General features: G+C 37.2%; 1 protein-coding gene across 13 annotated transcripts in view; it reads left to right on the plus strand.

Annotated features, from left to right (window-relative positions):
- The window catches only part of NEB (nebulin), a 205,399-nt gene that overhangs the window by 104,911 nt on the left and 76,257 nt on the right, over positions 1-24,231 (plus strand). For all 13 annotated transcript variants that reach the window (XM_070476218.1, XM_070476209.1, XM_070476208.1 and 10 more), the window contains 17 exons: positions 961-1,068; positions 2,383-2,694; positions 4,171-4,374; positions 5,727-5,831; positions 5,978-6,085; positions 6,443-6,754; positions 7,596-7,799; positions 8,618-8,722; positions 10,495-10,602; positions 11,976-12,287; positions 13,328-13,531; positions 14,981-15,085; positions 15,675-15,782; positions 16,638-16,949; positions 18,952-19,155; positions 19,502-19,606; positions 24,100-24,204. In XM_070476218.1, the coding sequence (XP_070332319.1) occupies positions 961-1,068; positions 2,383-2,694; positions 4,171-4,374; positions 5,727-5,831; positions 5,978-6,085; positions 6,443-6,754; positions 7,596-7,799; positions 8,618-8,722; positions 10,495-10,602; positions 11,976-12,287; positions 13,328-13,531; positions 14,981-15,085; positions 15,675-15,782; positions 16,638-16,949; positions 18,952-19,155; positions 19,502-19,606; positions 24,100-24,204 (3,021 nt within the window). The remainder of the gene's footprint in view (positions 1-960; positions 1,069-2,382; positions 2,695-4,170; positions 4,375-5,726; positions 5,832-5,977; positions 6,086-6,442; positions 6,755-7,595; positions 7,800-8,617; positions 8,723-10,494; positions 10,603-11,975; positions 12,288-13,327; positions 13,532-14,980; positions 15,086-15,674; positions 15,783-16,637; positions 16,950-18,951; positions 19,156-19,501; positions 19,607-24,099; positions 24,205-24,231) is intronic.

Below are 24,231 nucleotides of genomic sequence, written 5' to 3' on the forward strand. Positions count from 1 at the left end.
TAACCTACTGATCTTATCATGAAGAGAAAGGCAAAAATGAACTACTATAACAGTTCCCTTTGTGAAATGTTTTAACCGATTTATTGTATGCACTGCAAGGCAATATTGTCACTAAAACAGATAGTTCTCCTTTGATTCAAGAGATAGTTTTCTTGATTCAATTTTGGGCTGTGTGGTAGGTTCACAAAGTAGACCAGCCTTTTATGAAGATGACATCATGGAATGAAATACTTATGGATAAGTATCCCAAAAGGGATTATACTACTAAAGCCTTAATACGCCCCTATGGGCAGTGTGGTCATCAAGTCATTATTTTATTCAGCAGCTATTAGCAGGTCGACACTGGGTCTAGAACGCAGTGAGTTGCTGTACTGTGTATTCTTTTGCTGCTTCATTGTGTTCTGCTTACCATTTAATGTTATTTGCAAGCATTTTCCTATGCATCTCTTTCAGAACCAACATTTTCATTAGAGTGGTGATTTTGAAACCCTAATCTACAGATTGATCATAGTCTGTGATGATAGTCCATGGCAAAAATGGGAAAAAATAAGAACAACACATTGAGTTGTTCTCAAATCCAAATATATTCCATTTAGAAATAGCCATACTTAATTTTCTCTTTCTTTGGCATTAAGATGGCCTTTCTTTTATATTAAAATTGTGATAATAAACAGTTGGGATTTTTTGACATGTGCTTGTTTGGCAAAACAGAATTTTAGCAACCAGATACTAATTCCTCCATAAAAACTTTTTTGATTTGCTAATCAATAAAATATCAAAGTTTAAAATGTGCCTTAAAATGCTTGAGCACCTATGAAACATAGTTTTCTGCAAACCCACACTACTACTTAACTCTGTGGATCTGTTTCTGTAGTTTAAGTGAGGACAGATAAAGCTTAATAATAAATAGCTTCATTTTTCACGAAAGGAGCAATGATGGATTAATTCTCTTTTCTGCAGAAACTCTATAAACTTGCTTTGGAAGAGTCCAAGAAGGAAGGTTATGACTTGCGTTTGGATGCCATTCCAATCCAAGCAGCCAAGGCATCAAGAGAGATTGCTAGTGATGTAAGTTGATATTTTTGGAAGGTGAATTTCTTACTCAAAGATGTTTACAAATAGCAGCTTTTACAGCTTTTCTTGCCAGAAATTTAGCCTGCAAGTCCCAGTCTCCTTTAATGATTCCCCCATGTACAAAGTTGCGAATGAAAAAGAAAACAAAAGATACTATGTTCAATACCCATTAATCTGTCAAAGATGGAGTTACACTCTTTAAAAATAAGTATTTTACGAAAACTAAAAACGGGCTTCTATTTTTGAGCCTCAGAAGTTGAGCAGCTGATGACCCAGATGTTTGTAATAAAGAAAAAACATTTTTGTTAAAGACATTGATAGCACATGTAAATCAGCTAATGTAAATGTGAACTTTCCCACTACTATCCATTTATTCTTGCATTAAGAGAAAATGTTAATTATGGGTACATTTTAGAGTTCTTTTTAATCCTTTGTTGACCTTTAGTAAGGTTCTCCTACCAAGATGCTCATAAATGGACACAACTTTTCCTCAACACCCACTTTTCTCTCCTCTCTAGTCCTTCACATCTCATGAGAAACATCTCTTGAGGGTGTCCAGTACCCTCACGCTGTACCAGGGCTCCTTAGGATTCGAATCCGGACTTTCCTTCTTCCGGAAGTGTCCCAGACCTTAGACATACGGTTCATTTCTTCCTTTATCAGAACTGTTTCTGGCTACTAAGCTGGAGAACCCCACACTATGACCATCTCATGGTAAAATGGACTATAAAGGGTTATTCTTGAGTAACACTTTTTTTAAAATTAGAGTGTTAACCCAAGACATTTACTCTCTCATGGTTAAAAGTTCAATGACATTGACGGGCAAATAAGGGAGGTATTTCCTGGTGAAACTTTCTAAACATAGCTCATATGCTTGACTATGGAATTTACTATAAATTCTAATTACAAGGGAAGTATTCTAAAACATTCATTATCAAAACTTTTTTAGAAAAAGTCACATCTTTAAGTAGATTCTCTTTTAAATTGTACAAAATATTTTTACCTTACTTGTTAAGCAAATGTAAACTAGGCAGTATAGTTTAGTTGACGGGAAAAATATTAGGAATCAGAAGTTCTCCGTTTTAATCTTAGCCCTGCCACCTGCTTAGGGTGTGACCTTGAACAAATCACTTGACTAGTTGAGTCTTCAGTTTTCTGTTTTATAAAATTGAGTTGATAATATTAATCTTTTTCTCTCACATTAGTGGTGGGGAAAATCAAAAGAAATAATATATCTATGAAACTATGAAATGTGATATAAATAAGATGTCCCTATCATTAGACTTATATCTTTATTCTTTTCTTCAGTACAAGTACAAGGAAGGCTACCGCAAACAGCTTGGCCACCACATTGGGGCCCGAAATGTTAAGGATGATCCCAAGATGATGTGGTCCATCCACGCGGCCAAGATCCAGAGTGACCGGGAGTACAAGAAAGACTTTGAGAAGTGGAAGACCAAGTTTAGTAGCCCAGTGGACATGATGGGGGTGGTGCAGGCCAAGAAATGTCAGATCCTTGTAAGCGACATAGACTATAAGCATCCACTTCATGAATGGACCTGTCTGCCTGATCAGAACGACATCATTCAGGCTCGGAAGGCTTATGACCTTCAGAGTGATGTGAGTGGATTTAATATTCTTCAGCAAGGTTTCAAGAAAGGATTCTAACTTTTTTGTGTGCCATGGAACCTTTTGGCAGTCTTGTGAAACTTGTGGAAAACCTCTCAGGACAATATCATGAAAAGCATAAAATTATATACACACACACATTGGTTTCAGAAGAAACCAATCACATTGGAAAATGGTTATCAAAAGTATTAAACTAAGGAAGAGAAAGGATAAATTAGGAGTTGGGGACTAACAGATACACACTCCATAAAATAGATGAACAGCAAGCGCATACTATATAGCACAAGGAGCTATATTATCTTATAATAACCTAAAATGGAAAAGAATCTGAAAAAGAATATATATATAGATCTATATTCAGTTATATAACTGAATCACTGCTGTCTACCTGAAACTAACACAACATTGTAAATCAACTATACTTCAGTTTTTAAAACTTAAAAATAAAATTAGAGTATCAGAAAAAACTAAATCTGTGAGGTACTAATTTATATATATGCTTTTTACTGAAGTGTATTGTAGTATATTATATGTTACAGGTACACAATACAATGATTCACAATTTTTAAACATGCTCCATTTACAGTTATTGTAAAATGTTGGCTTTATTCCTAACATTGTACAGTATACCCTTGTAGCTAATTTTATGCATAAAAATTTATAGATTGTCCTTGGGACTCATACTACCTTATTGGCATAGTAGCTCCTTGTTTTCTTGATCAGGCTCTGATAAGTAGTCACTTTTGGGAGAATGATAAAAGTAGTGGCATTTAAAAAAATAGTTTCCCAAAAAGCCATAGAAACAAAAAGAACTGTAACTGTTACTTATAAGAAAAATTCTTCATCAGCCAATTATTTAAATTGAAGGAAAAAATGTGAAAGCAGGACAAAATATATTTTTTTGCTTGAACTACAACACAAGAAAGGAGACTGAGGATAAGCTAAAAATAAAAATATATATGCTCTTTGGCTTAGAAGCATGAATATAAAATCATGTGAAAAATGGTCCCATTTTTGCTGTCCCCAGAAAACACATTGATTCAACATGCAGTAATGTTCATCCTTTCTTCATGTTACACAATGGCTGTGAAGGTCACTGCTCAAGGAGATAGGAAGAAATTGTATTCTAACAGAGAATTATTCCCATACAAACAGATATGGGCAATCAAATCAGACAATAAACACTTTGTATTGGGAGGCAGGCAGAAATTTTCTTAAAGTGGTTTTGTATCAATGAAATCACGTATTATTAGAGATTTCATAGGTCTCTAAAAGAGTAGACATTGCCCCCCTTCAGGGACAAAGTGTTGAACTAGATGTTCCACATCAAAGTAAAACAGTACTGTGTCTTTTCAGAAATTTGCCCAAATGAGTTGCAAAATGATACACCATCTGTCTATGCTAAATCATGAGATATCAGGTTGTGGAGATAATTTCTACAAATATTTGACATTATTTCATTTTCAGGCTATTTACAAGGCTGATCTTGAGTGGCTAAGAGGCATTGGGTGGGTGCCCATTGGCTCTGTGGTGGTCGAGAATGTGAAGAGAGCCGGAGAAATCCTGAGTGAAAGGAAGTACCGCCAGCCTGCAGTCCAGCTCAAGTTCACAAGCATTACAGACACCCCAGAGATTGTCCTAGCAAAGAATAATGCCCTGAACATGAGCAAGGTGAGTCTTCAGCTGTGGCCAGTTGCCTGAGTCATACCTTCCTTATACTGGGCTCATAAAGTGAGAAACGTCCTGGAGGGTTTCCAGAGAAAGGAGAGGTAGGTGATGGGCCTGATTCTCATGTAGGCCTTCAACAAAGCTCGAATCCTAGCTGGACCTGCATGCTCTTCTTAACCTTGACCCCACATTCTCTGTGTGCATGGGGTTGCACAGCCTAAAACAAGTTCTCTGGGGGTAAAGCACGCATTCTTCTGAGCAGTGACCTGGAGACGTCCACAAATGCAATTTGTGTCTCAAGCCACTGGTGTCTCTTGATCCATCTTATAAAAAACATACCGCTGTTTCACATTTTGTTCAGAAGTCTGAGAAACACTGTGCATAGCAGTGTCAGTGCAGATCTCAAGTTAGTTGCTTGTGGAAATCCCACTTTGGAAAGTGAGCTGTTACTGCTGCTTTCAGTTTTATTACACAAAATAGATGATTGCTTCTTTCCTCCAGAATTCTGGCAGTCTGCTTATTGATAGTGGGCTAATTTCTTCATCCAGTAGGTAGGCCCTTAGTATGCACATTTGAAGTTGAACTGAACCTTTCTGAATTCTCCCACACCTGCCTGAATATCTTCCAAATATCAGGGCAATGAAATTGTGTGCTCAGTGCAAAGTGCGAAATTGGCTCTCAGATAGCAAACTGCTGAGTTTGGGGTATTAAAACTCCAGAAAGTCTGTTCTATACTGTACTCATCAACAGAGCACCCACCGTGAAAATAACAATAGGAAACATCATAAAATTTGTTGAGTTCCTTCTATGACTCAGGAGCTATACATATGTTACAGTTAATCTCCAAAAAATACTCAATAAAGTTATATACCATTTTCACCTCAACTAAAGGAAAGAGACAAGCATAAAGTTTTTTAAAAAACTTTAATTAGAAAGGTATGATTATCCTCCGCCTCAAAAAAAAATGACAAGTGTGAGGCCTTATGTACCTTTCTCGAGATCACTCAGCTTAGACATAGAGGAGCTGAGTTTGACCTTGGGATTGACTCTGAAATCTAGGGATTTCTACTATATCACGGTTCTATAGCTGAGCTCCATCCTTGAAGTTTCTATGAGTAAACCTGAGGATCACAGAATAAAAAGAATTAATAATTGAGATCATGATGTTGTTTTCCATTGGCTATAAAACTATTACATGTCTGTTTAAATATGGCCTTGATTTACTCTCTCCCCTTTTTGCTTCCCTCACCTCCAAATAAGCTTTAAAAGGTTATCTTACAGCTAAATGAAATAAATTTGATAATAACTGCAATGTATTGGCTTTAACAAAGAGGTTTACCTTACTTTCCCCATAGCATTTATATACGGAAGCCTGGGATGCTGACAAAACCTCCATCCATGTGATGCCAGACACCCCGGAAATCTTGCTGGCCAAGAGCAATTCTGCCAATGTCAGCCATGTAAGAGATTTCCTCATTGTTGTTTCAGCCTTTAGTCTAGAACTAGTTAAAATCCTGTTACCATCTTACCACCTTCCTTACTAGAATTGGCCTATTAACTTTCTACGACACTTTTCTTTTTCTGTTGTATATTATCCTCCATCTAGAAACTTTACACCAAGGGATGGGATGAATCAAAGATGAAGGACTATGATCTGAGAGCTGATGCTATTTCCATCAAAAGTGCCAAGGCCTCAAGGGACATTGCCAGTGACGTAAGTGCCCTCTGTCTAACCCCTTCGGTCTTAACCTTGCTGAACAACCGTAGTGTGGCTGGTGGGTCACACTTGGTAATTGCTTCTTCTTCTTGTTTCCTTTTGCTGTCCCAGAGAAGAAAAACACATTTTGAAATTGTAGTCAGAGTTGTTGCATAAAAAGTTTTTAGCAGTGAAGATATATGATTATAGTTACCTTTATGATAGCACAAAACAGTTTAAAATTGTTCAGAAATGTCAAAATATTTGCAAGGTAAAACTCTTGTCCATTTCTTGTGGTTTTCATATTCTCTGTGATTGTCAGCATGCATATGGTAATAAAATTGGGCTTCTAAACCTGTATCTCTCGTGTTTTAGTACAAATACAAAGAAGCATATGAGAAACACAAAGGCCACCACATTGGAGCCCGGAGTGTTGAAGACGACCCCAGGATTATGTGTGCCATGAATGCAGGGAAGATTCAAAGTGAAAGGGAGTACAAGAAGGAGTTCCAGAAGTGGAAAACCAAGTTCAGTAGCCCAGTGGACATGTTAGGCATCTTGCAGGCCAAGAAATGTCAGATTCTGGTCAGTGACATTGATTATCGAAATTACCTGCATCACTGGACATGCTTACCTGATCAAAACGACATTATCCAAGCCAAGAAGGCCTATGACCTGCAGAGTAATGTGAGTAACGTGAACTTCAGGAAAGGCGGAATGGAAGGACATGGATTTCTTAATTGTCCAGACAGTGCCTCTGTGGAGTGACCCATGAGTTGTTCACTGTGCCACCTCAGGGAGCACCATTCACATTGTTAAAACCTCTGTTTAGGAGTTACATTATGGGAATCAAAGAATGTTAGATAAAGAACTCTGCTTAGGTCATGTCCTTTTTCCCTAGCCTAGATTCCAGATTATTTTTTTTTTCACATCCTTTGTACTGTCTGGCAATGAAAATATATTTTAGATTAACATAAATTATCTGAATATTAAAACAACTGCCACTATTGTACTATATCCAAAACACTGAACAGAGTTTCCTTGGGTCAGTTATTATGGGATGAAAATGGAATGAGATTCAACAAAATATCTTTAAATTTTTTCAGTTATATGATTTCTTTGTAATATTGAATCATGAAATTTAGCATTATTACCATTTTATTCCTAATCATGCCTAGCATAAAAAATTCTTCTTTAACATGGATTTCCCTGGTTAAAACTCTGTGCTACCAGTGCAGGGGGACACAGGTTTGATCCACTGGTTGGGGAAGTTCCACATGCCATGTGGCTAAATGAATGAATAAATAGAGCCCTTATTTTTTAAAAAAAATATTTTCCTCTGGATATTGAAAATTGAAAAATTACTGTGGATATTGAAACCCCTGAGTCATGTAAAATCTCAGGTCCTACTTTTTTAGAACCACCATCTCTTGGGCTTATGGACCCCTCAAACCCATGAACTTACTTTTCAATTCAGGGGGGCTGTGTCTAACACTTAGAACAATTTTTGGGTCTAATGTCTCTGTAGAATGTGTACAAATCAGACCTGGAATGGCTGCGTGGCATCGGCTGGATGCCAGAAGGCTCAGTGGAAATGAACAGGGTGAAGAATGCTCAGGACCTGATCAATGAAAGACTCTACAGGACACGCCCAGAAGCCTTGACATTTACTTCCATTGTCGACACGCCAGAGGTTGTCCTGGCAAAAGCCAATTCTCTACAAATGAGTGAGGTAAGAACCATCCTACTGCCAGGCTCTCCTCTTGTGGGACTTTCTCTTCGGAAGATGCCACCCAAATGGAGCAAATGGATTGTGTCTCTTCAAAGACCTAAAGTGATGGGAGCAGCTCTAAGAATCTCTTGGCTAGTTTAGTGAAGGCACATGCCAAGTAGAGCTGTGACAAATGCCAGTGTGCCTTTCTGCTATCTCACACACAGATTTGGAAGCACTCAAATGAAAACTGTCACTATATGACACTGCAGGAAAGCAAACACCTATTACAAAACTTATGGCATAATGTTCCCCATTAAATGGTAGAATATTGTATTAGTCAGGGTCCTCCAGAGAAACAGAGCTAAACAAGATGTATAAGACAGAGGTTTATTTTATGGAATTGACTCACGTGATTGTGGAGGCTGGCATGTCCAGAGTTTGCAAGATAGGCCAACTGGCTGGAGACCCAGGAAGACAGGTCCAAGGCAATTGGCTAGCAGGATTACCCTTGCCCAGGGGAGGTCAGTCTTTTTTCTCTTAAAGCTTTCATCTGATGGAATGAAGCCCCCCCACCCCCGACCTCCCATATCACAGAGGGTAATCTACTTTACCCAAAGTCTACTGGTATGAATGTTAATCTGTTCTAAAAAATACCTTCACAGAAACAGCTAGAATATTTGACAAAACACCTGGGTACTGCGGCCTAGTCAAGTTGACACAAAAAACTAACCATTGCAACCATAGCACAAAACTTTTTTCCAGCTTAAATAGTTGCAAAGGCTTAAGTTTCAAATATCTATCACTGTATTAAAATAATATTTTCCTTCTCTCCACAGAAACTGTATCAAGAAGCCTGGAATAAAGATAAAACCAACATAAGGATTCCTTCTGACACACCACTCATACTGCAGGCTCAAATCAATGCCATGCAAATCAGCAATGTAAGAGGCATAATATAGAGTATAAATGTCTTTGAGGGGCATATGGAATGTGTTATAATGGATGAATTATCCACCTTAGAAGTGTTTATAGCTTGGGGTGCCAGATACTTTCTATTTAGCTACCATTCCCAAGGCAATATGAATGGAACTTCTCCTTCAAACCTTAGTTTAGATACACATCTGGGTCCCTGCACGGTGAGAGTTGGGATACCTGAATCTTATTGATGTCCTCCTTTCAACCTGGAGGTCATTGTCCTACATCCAACGCCCATAGCTCAGTTTCATCATATACTAATTGAGAATAATGAAATCCCTGGTTAAGTGCCTCTTACATAAGGAAGTATAAGAGGTAACAGTCTCTATTGTCTTTATAGGTTTTGGATTGATCCAGAACTTTCTTGTTTAACATTTCAAGGCCATAAGAAAAATCAAAACTTTTAATTATGTGGAGAGTGCAGGATAGGTATGATATCTATGTCACATCCCTTTAGCAGAGTCCTTTGAAAAGTCAAAAGGCAACATTAGGAAAAAATCTTACCTAGTCTTATATGGTAGCTAGATGAAGGTTTTCTAGGTTCACGGTTGATTCTTATTTCCCATGTGTAAGGGGATAGTTTCACATTGTACTGGATGAATGCAAATAGTTCAAGCAATAGTAGCTTTAGATAAAGATGCTCAACATCACTCATTATCAGAGAAATGTAAATCAAAACCACAATGAGGTACCATTACACGCCAGTCAGGATGGCTGCTATCCAAAAGTCTACAAGCAATAAATGCTAGAGAGGGTGTGGAGAAAAGGGAACCCTCTTACACTGTTGGTGGGAATACAAACTAGTACAGCCACTATGGAGAACAGTGTGGAGATTTCTTAAAAAACTGGAATTAGAACTGCCATATGACCCAGCAATCCCACTTCTGGGCATACACACTGAGAAAACCAGATCTGAAAGAGACATGTGCACCCCAATGTTCATCACAGCACTGTTTATAATAGCCAGGACATGGAAGCAACCTAGATGCCCATCAGCAGATGAATGGATAAGGAGGCTGTGGTACATATACACCATGGAATATTACTCAGCCATTAAAAAGAATTCATTTGAATCAGTTCTAATGAGATGGATGAAACTGGAGCCCATAATACAGAGTGAAGTAAGCCAGAAGGATAAAGACCATTACAGTATACTAACGCATATATATGGAATTTAGAAAGATGGTAACGATAACCCTATATGCAAAACAGAAAAAGAGACACAGATGTACAGAACAGACTTTTGGACTCTGTGGGAGAAGGCGAGGGTGGGATGTTTCGAGAGAACAGCATCAAAACATGCATATTATCAACGGTGAAACAGATCACCAGCCCAGGCTGGATGCATGAAACAAGTGCTCAGGCCTGGTGCACTGGGAAGACCCAGAGGAATCGGGTGGAGAGGGAGGTGGGAGAGGGGATCGGGATGGGGAATACATGTAAATCCATGGCTGATTCATGTCAATGTATGACAAAACCCATTACAATATTGTAAAGTAATTAGCCTCCAACTAATAAAAATAAATGAAAAAAAAAAGATGTTTAGCTTTAAAATTATAATCACAAGTACCCTGTGATCCATAAAATACATAGGCAATAATTGAAAGGACTCAGAAGTGACTGTTTTTTCTTAAGCTGCCATCATGTGCAGTGTGCTTTATGATTCATAGTATAACTACTTTGAGTCTGTCCACTGATTTTCAATTCTTATAAGCAAACCTGTGTTTTCCCTCAACAGAAACTCTACCAGAAAGACTGGGATGAGGCCAAGCAGAAAGGCTATGACTTGAGAGCAGATGCCATTGAAATCAAGCATGCCAAAGCCTCCAGAGAAATTGCCAGTGAGGTACAGCTCCTTCTAGTTCATTCTGGGTTTTCTACTCTATCCAACAAATTGGGAAAGGATTTTTCAAGAATTTTGCTTTGTTTTGATATGCTTTAAAAGTTTTGTGCTAAAAACTCTATTTTAAAATATTAAAATGGGATGAAAAACACTAAGGTAAACATAGATGAAGTATATGTGTAAATCACATCTAAGTTGTTTCTAAGTAGAAGTGAAATATCATGAAGAATCTATACAAAATTCTCAGGAAAAATTTAGGAGCCAGTACAATGTGATTTTTAATCCTCCACATTTTTATGACATTCTCCATAAACACAAATCACTTGAAAGTTTTATGTTAGACTTAAGACTGAAATCACATTTTATATACAAGATCTTATGCTGGAGGCATATGTATAATGTTCTGAATAACTATTTGAAGTTCATTTAACAGTAATTTAAAAATTTACCAGCAGTCAAATCAATTATCCTACCAAGGCCCAGCTCCAAATCTTTAAGCCACTTTCTTTCCTTTTCTGCAAATTCTTTATTTTTTATCTTATGTATCCAGCTGTCTCTTCCTTCTTATTTCTTATTTTTATCTCTAAAAGCCATAGTCAATCCACAGTATCTGCCTTATTCCTAGTTTCTCTCTCTCCCCATGTTGTCCAAATATTCCTGTGTTATCCAAATATAGGAAAGAGGAACTGTCTTATTCTGGCCCTAAGACACTTAGAATAAGTGGAAACTCTCGTCCACAGGCCTTTTGTTATCATCTTCTGATTTGAACCATCAACCTTGTTTTCCGTTCCTGAAACATGCATCTTTCTTGTCTGTCTCCAGAACCACACATATGACTTTTTCCTACCTCAGCTACCTTCAGTACTCTTGGGGACCATTTGACCTAATTTCCACTTGCCAGGCAACCTTGGGAATAATGATTGCCACCCCACTGTGTCTTATTTTTCCCATTTGAAATATGTGATAATACTAATATCAACATCACAGAGATGTTATGAGGATTAAATGAGGTTATAATTGCATCTATTCAACTATTTTTAACTAAAGAACTCAGCTGTTTCATATGAATTGACCTAATACTTTGAAGCACTCATAATAGTGTCTGACATATAGTGATTGCTTAGTAACTGTTAGCTATTATTTTTTTATTAATCTTGTCCACCATACTATATCCCTTCTGACTTGCTCATGTCTTCAATGAAAGTGTTTAAAATAGTCCTGTCTAATTTCCTTAAAGTGAACTGAAATATATAGTGACTGCCCATGTTGAGCCAATTCACATTAAGGCTAAAGAAATATTACAAAAGCATTTAATGAAAAGTCCTCTTCATACATTATTTTCATATGTCTTTTTATCTATTTTTTCATAACTGTAGTACAAATACAAAGAAGGTTACCGTAAGCAACTGGGCCACCATGTGGGTTTCCGCACCCTGCAAGATGACCCCAAATTGGTATGGGCTATCCATGCTGCCAAGATTCAGAGTGAAAGAGAATACAAGAAAGCTTATGAGAAGTCTAAAGGAATTCACAATACACCGCTGGACATGATGTCCATTGTTCAGGCCAAGAAGTGCCAGGTCCTGGTTAGCGACATTGATTATCGCAATTACCTGCACCAGTGGATTTGTCTGCCAGATCAGAATGATGTGATCCAGGCAAAGAAAGCCTACGAACTGCAGAGCGATGTGCGTATCCTATCTCCAGACTCCTGGGAGATGTGTGTCTGTGTGTCTAATCACAGTGTATTCCCTAAGGATGTAATTTAAATACTGATCTTAACAGAATCTAACATATTCTGTATATTTCCATGGAGTTTTTCTGAACATTTTATATCTTATAGAGCATTCCTTCTTTTAGAAGGCCTTATTCATCAAGATGAAAATCAGTCTTATTTCATGTAATTAGGTAGAAAATTTCAATCCCAGTTGTCCTGATCCATTACATTTGCATGATCAGGTATCTAAATGTCAGAAACAGATGTAAGCATAAGGAAATGTTGGATTTCAAGTTTATCTGACACATATAGGAAAAATGTGTAAATATATGTTTATATATTTATGTATATATATATTTAAATAATTTTAGAGAGAAAAAAATGGAGAAGTGTACATAGATATAAGTGTGTATTTTGTTTATCATTATATGTGTGGTACACTGGTAAAGAATCTGCCTGCCAATGCAGGAGATGCAAAAGACACAGGTTCTGTCCCTGGGTCAGAAAGATCCCCTGGAGGAGGAAATGGCAATCCACTCCAGTATTCTTTCCTGGAAAATTCCATGGACAGAAGAACCTGGTGGGTTACTGTCCATGGATTTGCAAAGAGTTGGACACAACCAAGCAACTGAGCACATACCTGCTTCTAAGGACCTTTTTATCTCAGATTCCTAGAGATGTTTTCCCCAGTGGCACATCAAAGACAGGCTTCAAGTAGTGAGCACAGAAGCTCAGTCTTCTGTGAAAACGAAATGATGTGTCATTGCAATCTCTCATTCCACAAGTGCTAGTTGCCAGCCCTGCTCCAGTTCCTATATGATCCTCTAAACTTCTTGCAGAGATGTGTGCCAAGGATGTAACCCTCAAATGTTAACATCTGATGTTGATCCTTGAGTTTTCTGGCACTGGCCACGCAGCTGGTTTAAGTAGAGGTTGTGTGTGGTTTGCTGGCATCATCCTCTAGTACATGAATTGACTCTTCTGAGCTCTCTGGTCCTCTCCTTCTTATAGAACTTGTACAAATCAGACCTGGAATGGCTGAAGGGTATTGGATGGTTGCCAGAGGGTTCCGTGGAAGTGATGAGAGTCAAGAATGCCCAGAATCTCCTGAACGAAAGGTTGTATCGCACAAGGCCTGAGGCCCTCAAATTCACCAGCATTGTTGACACCCCTGAAGTTATTCTGGCAAAGATAAATTCTGTACAGATCAGTGAGGTAAGTCAATTGATGATATGTTCAGACAAATTGAATAAGTCTCAATAAAAACTGTGAACTTTATATTCTAATTTTCTTTGTTATGGCTTCTTAGATACACCCATCATTTAAAAATGGACTTTTAATTTTTAAATACATGTTTTTTTAAAGTATCTTTGATATTAATTTCTCATTTTGACATTAATTTCTCATTTAAATGCTTTCTTCTCTGCAATCACCATCTGTGTTTTTTCAGTCTTTTAGCTGTGTTGATGCTTTCAATGGCTAAGTCAAAGATCTCTCTTGGTAAATGTCACACCGCACTTGAAAATATGTGGGTTATTTACAGATACCTTTCAATATTGATTCCTAACGTAGTTCCACAGTGATAACAGAACAGACTCTGTATGATTTTAATACTTTTAGACCATTAAATTTTTTGCATGGTATTTTATGTCCCTGGATATGTTTCAGTGTTTCCTGGTTTATTGTCTATGGTAACTGGAATAGAATTTGTATCCTACTATTGTGTGAAAATTGTATAAATCTTAATATTGTAGAATTGGTTCATAATGCTTTTCAGATCTGCTATATCCTTCTACTTTTCTGTATATTCATTTTGTTAATTTTTGAGAGTTTGATATTGAAATTCCAACTGAAAATTTACCTACTTAAGATTTATTTATCTACTTAAGAAATAACATATTATATAATAGAACTATATGTAACTTTGTTCTGTATCTTCCAAGTCTCCTGTAAATATGTTATCATACTGTCATAATTTTAAAAAGAGAAAAGAAAAAATTGTAATTGTGAACTTTAAACTGCTAACACCAGGATTAGAATCTTGAATCTTGAGCATGCATGTATCCAGATAGAATCTCATGTAACCAATCAATAACGGCATCCACAATTCATTTGCTTAGATAACTCTTTGGTCAGTATAAGTGTGGTAGGCATCTTCATGTTCCATAGACTCTGATGTACACTTTGAACACATTTTGAAACTTGGCCTGTGTACAGGTCCACCAGTTAATACCATGACCACAAAATTGTCACCTTTTTATTGCTATTCAATGGTGGAATAAGTTGAAAGTCCAGAGGCAGCTCTAATATTAGACATTATGATAGTTATTTGGGCCAAGAAAGCCAGGACTCGATTAAAAATGTGGTTTATCACAGTCACCTGCAATGAGGGCTTATCTGCCAGATAATTACATGTGAATAAATAAAAGAGGATACGTTTAGTTCATGTTTCTGATTCATTTTACATTTATAACACACATGAATGTGTTCTTGTTGAAGTCACTTTGGGCACCTTCTGAATAAAAACACAGATGAAAACAAAATGCGATTTACATTTATATCTGAACACATCCAAAGAGAAACTTTCATCATACCTATAGTTTTACTCATGTAGTAATTGGTTTATTTACTAATCAACAATCCTTTGTTTTTCCTTTTTACCAGCCATTGTATCGTGATGCCTGGGAGAAAGAGAAGGCGAACGTGAATGTACCAGCTGATACTCCCTTGATGCTGCAGTCCAAGATCAATGCCATGCAGATCAGCAATGTAAGGCCGGGCACAGCCACTTGCTTCACACCATGTTCTCTGCCTCACCAAACCTCTCCTTAGTGTGCTTCAGAGAGCACTTAGCAATAGGCATTTCATTAACATTCCTTTTACTTCTAGTCCTTAATAAGTGCCGTATGTGTGTGCACACACACCTGAGTGTGTTTATAATACGTCCTTGTCTTTTTTAGTAGGAAAAATGTGGTTTACACCAAACACATGACATCAAAGCATAGATATGCATGTATAGTAATATTTAGTTTTCATTTTTAGTGGCCTATCATTGATTTTTATTTTTAAAGGCCAAACTATGCACACACAATTTTTCTCACTTTCATGTGATTTGTTGTCCTTTAAATCCTCTTCTTTAAAAAAAAAAAAAAGAAAAGATCCAGGAAGAGAATTTTACTAAATGTCATTAAAATGTACTAGAATTTAAGTTCAGTATGAAACCAGTCTATTTTATAAATCTTAAGGGAAAGTTAATTTTTCAATGTAACTGTTAACGTTTGTTCTTGAACACATCAGTAGTGCTGACTCAGTAGCCCCCTCTTCAGATTGACTGTGGCATTGCAATCTCCATTTGCAGAAACAGTATCAGCAAGCTTGGGAAGATGTCAAGATGACCGGCTATGACCTGAGGGCAGACGCCATTGGGATCCAGCATGCCAAGGCTTCCAGGGACATTGCCAGTGATGTGAGAGCTCCTCTTTGCTCGGCCTTAACAAACACTAATTCACAGACTGTCAGAGAGATAAAACTGTACTAATCTTTTAACATAATTCCCTAGGAATTATATTTAAGTAGAATGAAGGGCATTGTTACTAGTGTCTTGCTTTAAAATTCCAAATTCAAGAACAACTTTGACAACAATTTGATGACTTTTACTTCTCTGCCTATTTCCACACTTCATATATTTAAGCACAGATTTTTATTTTCTTTTCAATATCTTCTCAGTATCAGTTAATGTATAAACACTTACAGAGATCCAGTGTGCACAAAGAATTCTATTGTTTCTTGAAGTGCAGCATGCCTAGGTGATTCCTGGGATAATTTTATGTAGTACATGGACAAGCATTTTTAAGACAGTTACATTTGTTTTAATGTGTGCTAGAAAAAAACACTGATTTTGCCCACTTAGATAGGATTATAAATTTTAAAAATTGCAAATAAGTTTAAACTTTAAAATATATTTATGTAGGCAAGCAATCAGGTTGACAAGGTAAAATATGAAGTACAAGTAGTATTGTCACAAAACTTTATGGCAGAACATGTGAGCATGGCACACGACGACTGAAGTTTGGGAAACAGTGGGCAATCCTATACTGGAGGATAACCCAGAAGCACAGTTCTTGCCTTTGAGGTGTTCACAATGTTTTCATGAATATAGACGTAGAAGGCAAACCAGAGTATCAAGTATAAAACTTGTAGTAAGAATTTAAAGGAAAACAGTGCCCCCAAAAGGGTAATATGAGGGAATTATTTGAACAGGCTGTCCAGAAAAAGTTAGTTTGGAGAAACAAATCTTCTTTCTTCTGTTCACATCCACCAGTATCTATACAAAACTGCTTACGAGAAACAGAAAGGTCATTACATTGGGTGTCGCAGTGCCAAGGAAGACCCTAAACTGGTCTGGGCAGCAAATGTGTTGAAGATGCAGAATGACAGGCTGTACAAAAAGGCATACAATGACCACAAGGCCAAGATTACCATCCCGGTGGACATGGTGTCCATCAACGCTGCCAAAGAAGGCCAGGCGTTAGCAAGCGATGTGGACTATCGCCAGTACCTGCACCAGTGGTCTTGCTTTCCTGACCAGAATGATGTGATCCAAGCCAGGAAAGCCTATGACCTGCAGAGTGACGTAAGTTGTTGCTGTGGTGCCTGGGGGTGGGGCGGGGTGACTATTCCCCAGGAAGACAGCCTTCCACAGCTTTGCCCGGTCACTCCTTCCAATGTTCAGGAACATTCTCCCTGCCTGAGCACTTGCCTGGGATATCTTACTAAGTTTGTCCATCACAAGCCTTACTTCTGGGCTTATTCAGAAAGTTTTCATCTTCATTGTCAGTGGTGCTACCACAGTTTTTCTATAGATTTTGTTAATGTATTCATTGTTTGTAGCTTATTAAATATCATGTTTCTTCAGTTGAAGAAGGACAGGGGCTGTCTTCGTGAAATTAATTTAAAAGATTAGCAACATGCTCTAAGCTCACTCATTTCCCTTAACTTTGTATTCTTCACAACATGTTTCATTAGTTTGCCCAAAGTATTTTAAGATTTACTTATATTTTCTAACCATTCGATCTTTGAAAATAATGAGTTCCATCAGGATGTTTGTTTCTTGTACAGAATGAATTCCTTCTTTTAATTATCTGAACTTCCCTTAAGCTTCAGTTGATATTTTTATATAATAGATGAGTTTATTATAGAAGAGTATACCCATCATTTGAAATGATTGCCATTTGGTGAGTTTAGTCCAGTTTCTAGATAAATGCAGTCTCTTCATTAACATGGGTGTATTAAAGAATGCATATCAATCAAGTTCTTAAAGAATGAGAAAGGGAAGCTTCAAAACCTATGTAATCCTCTTCAAGAATCTTTCTAGATTTTGGGTATCTGTCATACTTCACACACTAAAACATATAACCTTCTTCACTGAGGTAGAAATTTCCCTGCATTTTGACTCCTCTTACTCCTTATTTTAGCTTGATATTTGTATCCTATTAGTTACTAATATATTATTTCTGAAGAACACAATGGTTTTTTAATGAAATTAATAACTGGTGTTCACATAGAGCAATTTTATCTGGTTAACCATTTACATATTCCTGAGAAAACATGTTGAAATAGCCAAGAAAACGCAAATCCAAGTTCAAAAGGAAGTGCTGAAAAAGAAAACCCAAGTGGGATCGAAATTGTGGAACTAGGGATTGAGTTCTTAATTATCCCTTTAAAAATAATTATTAAATCGACCATGTACCACGTCTTGTGCTGAGCACTAAATGCACAATGGTGAATAAAGAAGAACAAGACAAAGTTCCTGACTTAAGGAAGTTCACATTGATGAGAAAGGAACAGATGTCAACTAGTGAATATCAGCAAAAATGGGATGGCTAAAAAAGAGTGGTCCTTGCACTATGAAAAAGTGAGGTAGGAAAAGCTTCTCTGGGGACATGCTGATTTAGAGATAAGAGAAGAGAATAGGAGTTGGTTCAGTGAGGAAAACACAGGGGACATTCTTGCAGAATGACCAACATATACAAAGGGGGGTATATGTAAACCACAAACTGAAAGGCCAGTGTGGTCAGAACATATGGGTCAAAGGGAAGCACATGTCAGATGAGGTTGGAAGAATGAGTAGGGACTGATGCTCGGCCATCATCACAGTCTAGTCTATATGAACATGTTGATCTTTATCTTGAGACCAATGGGAAGTCATAAGTTGGGAGGATGTTGTGACATCAGATTTGAATGATGAATTTTGTAAAGACCATTCTGGCTTTTGTGTGGAGAACTTGTTGGAGAGTCTATTATTATTTTTTTCAAAGTCTGCATTGGCTAATGAGATGATAACCAAAATATTCAAAAAATCTCCCACAGATCCCCCAAGCAGGGCATCCCTTCTGCATCACTCTGCTTTCTAGAATTTGTGTATGCACAGGAACACACACACACACACACCACAGAAGACAAAGCAGGACAAAACACTGCTGTGCATAGGAGAAATTCTTTCTGTTAGGCCCATGCTCAGCTTTATTTTTGTTTCTGGGAGAGAAAATGTAACATGAAAAGCTGCTTTCTTACTTTACCACAGATTAAAAAAAAAAAAAAAAACCTGCCCCTCCTGACTTGGTTTCCTTTCCCAGGCCATCTACAAGGCTGACTTGGAGTGGCTCCGTGGCATCGGCTGGATGCCTGAAGGATCTCCGGAAGTATTGAGAGTCAAAAATGCCCAGCATATCTTCCGAGACAGTGTCTATCGGACACCTGTGGTGAAACTCAAGTACACAAGTATTGTTGACACACCTGAAGTGGTCCTCGCTAAATCAAATGCTGAAAATATTAGTATTGTGAGTCACATTTTTGTTCTATATTAAAATTAGTTCATGTTATAAAGGAATGCTAAATAATCTGGTAATTCATTTGTAAGATAATATTAATATTGATGATAGCAAAGATTTTAGTAAGTGACGTTGACATAGTTGTTTTGTTACTGCTTACTAGTTTTAAACAAAATCTCAAAATACAAATGAAAGGTAGTAATGCAGATTTCATAACAAATTTGAGTAACTTATGTGAAAAGATTCTGAAAATTTTTAATATGAAAAGATTTGGGACCAAAAAAATCAAAAGTTGTATACTGCAACTAGCAAAATTACAAACTGTGAAGTAATTTTGTTATTGTTCTTTCCACAGCCAAAGTACAGAGAAGTTTGGGACAAGGATAAAACTTCAGTCCACATAATGCCAGATACTCCAGAAATTAATCTTGCTAGAGCCAATGCTCTTAACGTGAGCAATGTAAGTACTGCAACAGACTCCCCTTTTGTTTGGAAAGTTGCCCAATCGGTACGAAGCTATCACTGGGGAACTCTTCATAGCCAAGAAAGAGAAGATTGTGTGGGTAAGGAGGCCCTTGGCCAGGAGTGAGGAGAAGGGCAGATCCCTGGTTCTGAATCACTGGGTAAGGCCAGTTACTGTGAGGCAACGTCAACATGACAAAAGAGAGAAGGGAAAAGGAGAAAGATGATGAAAGAGGAATGAAGAGACACAAACAAGACAGGGGCATGAATGACAGATTCAGATGAACATAAAATAATTAGAATTCATTTCACAACTGTATTTAAATTAATTTTAAAACCCAGATATATAGGGGATTCCTTTTATGAAATTATAAATTACTAAAATTGACCCCAGAAAAAGAATAAAAACATATTATAAGAAATGAAGAGGGTTATTAAAGACCTCTCCTCACTCCTCTCTGATGTCAGGATCACCCAGATGAATTTATAGGGCAATTCTTTCCAAACTTCAAGGAATAAATGACTATAGAGCCTAATAAAAGAAGGAAAGCCTTCACCATTATCAAAACTTGTCAAAGATAAGTGCTTCAAATGAAAACTGTGGACCAATAATAATGAGGAAATCTTAAATGAAATATTAACAAATCAAATTTGATAGTACATGAATATGATAAATAACTAGGATTCATTCAGGAATGCCAAAAGTATTTCATATTCAGAAAACTGATAATGTGATAGAATAAAAGAGAAAAATTATATGCTCATTTTATTAGATTTTAAAAGATGTGTGACCAAATCAAATATCCATTCTTATTGTTTTTAAATAAAATCTTAGCAAAATAAGAATAAATGAATATTTTCTTGTCATAACTAAGAATAAATTTCAAATCAAAGGCAAGGCTCATCAAGTAAGTAAGTTTCTCATTCAAGTCAGGAGTAAACCAAGGATGCCCACTAGTTCAGTTCAGTAGCTCAGTTGCATCAACTCTTTGTGACCCCCATGGACCGCAGCACGCCAGGCCTCCCTGTCCATCACCAATTCCCAGAGTTTACTCAAACTCATGTCCATTGAGTCAGTGATGCCATCCAACCATCTTGTCCTCTGTCATCCCCTTTTCCTCCCACCCTCAATCTTTCCCAGCATCAGGGTCTTTTCCAATGAGTCAGTTCTTCGCATCAGGTGGCCAAAGTATTGGAGTTTCAGCTTCAGCATCAGTCCTTCCAGTGAATATTCAGGACTGATTTCTTTAGAATGGACTGGTTGGATCTCTTTGCAGTCCAAGGGACTCTCAAGAGTCTCCTCCAACACCACAGTTCAAAAGCATCAATTCTTTGGCTTTCTTTATAGTTCAGTTTTCTTTATAGTCCAACTCTCACATCCATACATGACTACTGGAAAATCCATAGCTTTGACTAGATGGGCCTTTGTTGGCAAAGTAATGTCTCTGCTTTTTAATATGCTGTCTAGGTTGGTCATAAGTTTTCTTTCAAGTAGCAGACATCTTTTAATTTCATGGCTACAGTCAGCATCTGCAGTGATTTTGGAGCCCCAAAAAATAAAGTCAGCCACTGTTTCCATTGTTTCCCCATCTATTTGCCATGAAGTGATGGGACCACATGCCATGATCTTAGTTTTCTGAATGTTGAGTTTTAAGCCAACTTTTTCACTCTCCTCTTTCACTTTCATCAAGAGGCTCATTACCATTTTTTAACATTTGCTGAAAGTAGCTTAGTGATAAGCTTCTCATTTATGCCAAAATAATTAACAGTAAGGATAAGAAGGCTTCCCTGGTGGCTCAATGATAAAGAATCCACCTGCCAATACGGGAGACACAGGTTAATTCCTGGGCCAGGAAGATCCCACACCCGCAGAGCAACCAAGCCTATGTGCCACAACGACTGAGCCTGAGCCCAGGAACTGCAGCTATTGAAGCCCGTGTGCCCTAGGGCCTGTGTTCCACAAGAGAAGCACTGCCATGAAAAGCCCATTACTCTGCAACAAAGAGTAGCCCCTGCTCGCCTCAACTAGTGAAAAGCCTGCACAACAATGAAAAGCCGGCACATCCATAAAAAAAGGAAAAAAAAAAGAGTAAGGATAAGAGAAAAATATCAGAAAGAAAAAGGCAGAATTATCATCCTTTGCAGAATAAACCATTGTATGCCAGGGGAAAGGGAGAGATCAACTTAAAACTCTTATTAGATAAAATGAAAGAATTCAATTACACGGGTAGCTTCACAGTTTAAGAAAGTTCAAGAAAGGTCGTACCTTCATGAATCACAGAGATTTTTCTGTGTGTGGAACAGTATGACCTTAGAAGAAGGATACTGTCTTTCTTAATACAGTCCACCATGGCTTGAAACCTTCTATCTTTCAAAAAATTATAAATTCTTTGTGAAAGGAGTCTTCCAAGTAAAGATTCCTCACCATGTGCTGTACTGCACCACCAACTTTATTCTAATGAGCCTCTTAGGAGCTAATTTTTCCAAGGGATGGGAAGAAAGCAAAATGTTGATGCTTTTTTTGGACTAAAATTTGTACAGTATATGGTGCAGTGCACTCTTATTGCCAAGTGAGTGGATGGAGAGACAGCCAGCTCTTCACTGAATAGAATCGGCCTCTTCCTTCCAATCCATAGGCATCTTTGGAAAAAGAATTCTGGAAAGTCTCATATGCTATCTTTTGCATGATAAGTTTCTCAGCTGGAAATACCAGAACCCTACCATTAATATTGGGCTTCCTAGGTGGCACTATTGGTAAAGAACCTCTCTGCCAAGACATAAAGGGATTTGGGTTCGATTCCTGGGTCAGAAAGATCCCCTGGAGGAAGGCATGGCAATCCACTCCGGTGTTCCTGTCTGGAGAATCCCATGGACAGAGGAGCCTGGTGGGCTACAGTCCATAGGGTCGCACAGAGTTGGACACAACTGAAGCAACTTAGCATGCATGCACACACCATTAGTATCATGATATAAGCAAGACTAGTATTTGACACCATGCCAAAAGTAGAGTTGTTAAATTTAGATACTAGTGAGAATGACTTCTGTTTTGGAAGGTATCAAACATCCTATTTGAATACTAAACAAAATATTCACTTTCTTTATACATAGTGTTGCTAGTACTGTAATCTTGATAAAGTCCACTATTTTAAGTTATTTTTAGCATTTAGAAAGCAGCTTTTTTCAGAATATTTGTATATAATTTTATGGGTAACCAAGCAAATTCATGTTAAATTGATTCATTTAAACTTGACACCAATCACATGGGTAAGACAGTGTTATTTTGTTTTTAATCATATGGGAAAGTTCAGAGTTAAAAAGGTTAAAGAATTTGCCCACATTTTCACAGTTAGTAGGTGAAGAAGTTAGGTCCTAAGTCCAGTTTTTTTGTAGCTCAAATAAAAATTATATTTGACCACATAAAGAAAGTGTATCACATAAGAAAAAATAGTATAATAATATGTGTAATAAAACAAATACAAAAAATTTAAAATAACATAATTACAAATTTCCATTAAATATTCTCTATTATAATACATTTAAATGTGGAAAACACTTTCTTTTGTACAAAAACAAGTCAAGAATTAAAATAGGCCCACTCAAAATTAATACAAAAACTTGAATGAAAATTCATATAAAACTTTTCCATACTTACAAGGACAGATCCTATCTAAGCACTCATTTTTCAAAATGCAAAGACCGTGAAACTAATTGAAATTCACTTCTCCTTTCTGCCTTGTTCAAGCTCTGAACAATAGTGATAGGTTTGATTTCTGAATTATACATTTAAATTACTGCTATTTCTAACATTGTTAATACAGAAGTTATCCACTTAAATGTGAACATATATGTAGAACGTTATCTGTAAATCAGTCACTATTTTCATTGACCTCTCTTAACAAACACAACAGCGCTACGCTTAGAAAATGGCCCATTACCTCCAATCAGTGCTTCAGTAAAAAGATCTAACACTCTCAAACAGTATGCATCAACAATTGTATTGGAAGATCTAAAAAAAAAAAAAAACACTGTGTAGAGAGGGAAAAACCCTGTTGTTGTTCAAATGAAAAACCCTCTTGTTTTTCAGAATGTAAAAAGTTTATAATTCTGAAGATTACAAAATTGAAATGAAGAATTAAGTAGAATTATGAAGAAATTCAATAATAGACCATTAATGTCTGAACATAAACTGATCCCAGTGCTATCAATACAAGAAGCACCTAAACCCTTTTACATCAAACATAAACAACCATATTGAAATTATAACTCAAATTAAAAGAAGAAGAAAACCTTGTCAAGGCCAGATCTTTGGATTCCAGACATGATTTTGTTCTCCAGGACATTGGTCTATAATGATTCTTTCACCTATTCTCTTTTTGTAAACTGGTTCTAGGACTTCAAAACTGTACCCCTTTGTTATTAATTCCACTTGAACCCCTGTAGTCACTGGTGAGTTTGAACCGGGAACAATACCTTGTTTTTCCTCCTCTTCAGAAACTTTACCGTGAAGGTTGGGATGAGATGAAGATGAGCTGTGACGTTCGGCTGGACGCCATCCCCATCCAGGCTGCCAAGGCCTCCAGGGAGATCGCCAGTGACGTGAGTGTGGCCTTGTTTACTCCTCAG

Source organism: Odocoileus virginianus, chromosome 13 (assembly GCF_023699985.2).
Source record: "Odocoileus virginianus isolate 20LAN1187 ecotype Illinois chromosome 13, Ovbor_1.2, whole genome shotgun sequence".
NCBI classification, from domain to species: Eukaryota; Metazoa; Chordata; class Mammalia; order Artiodactyla; family Cervidae; genus Odocoileus; species Odocoileus virginianus.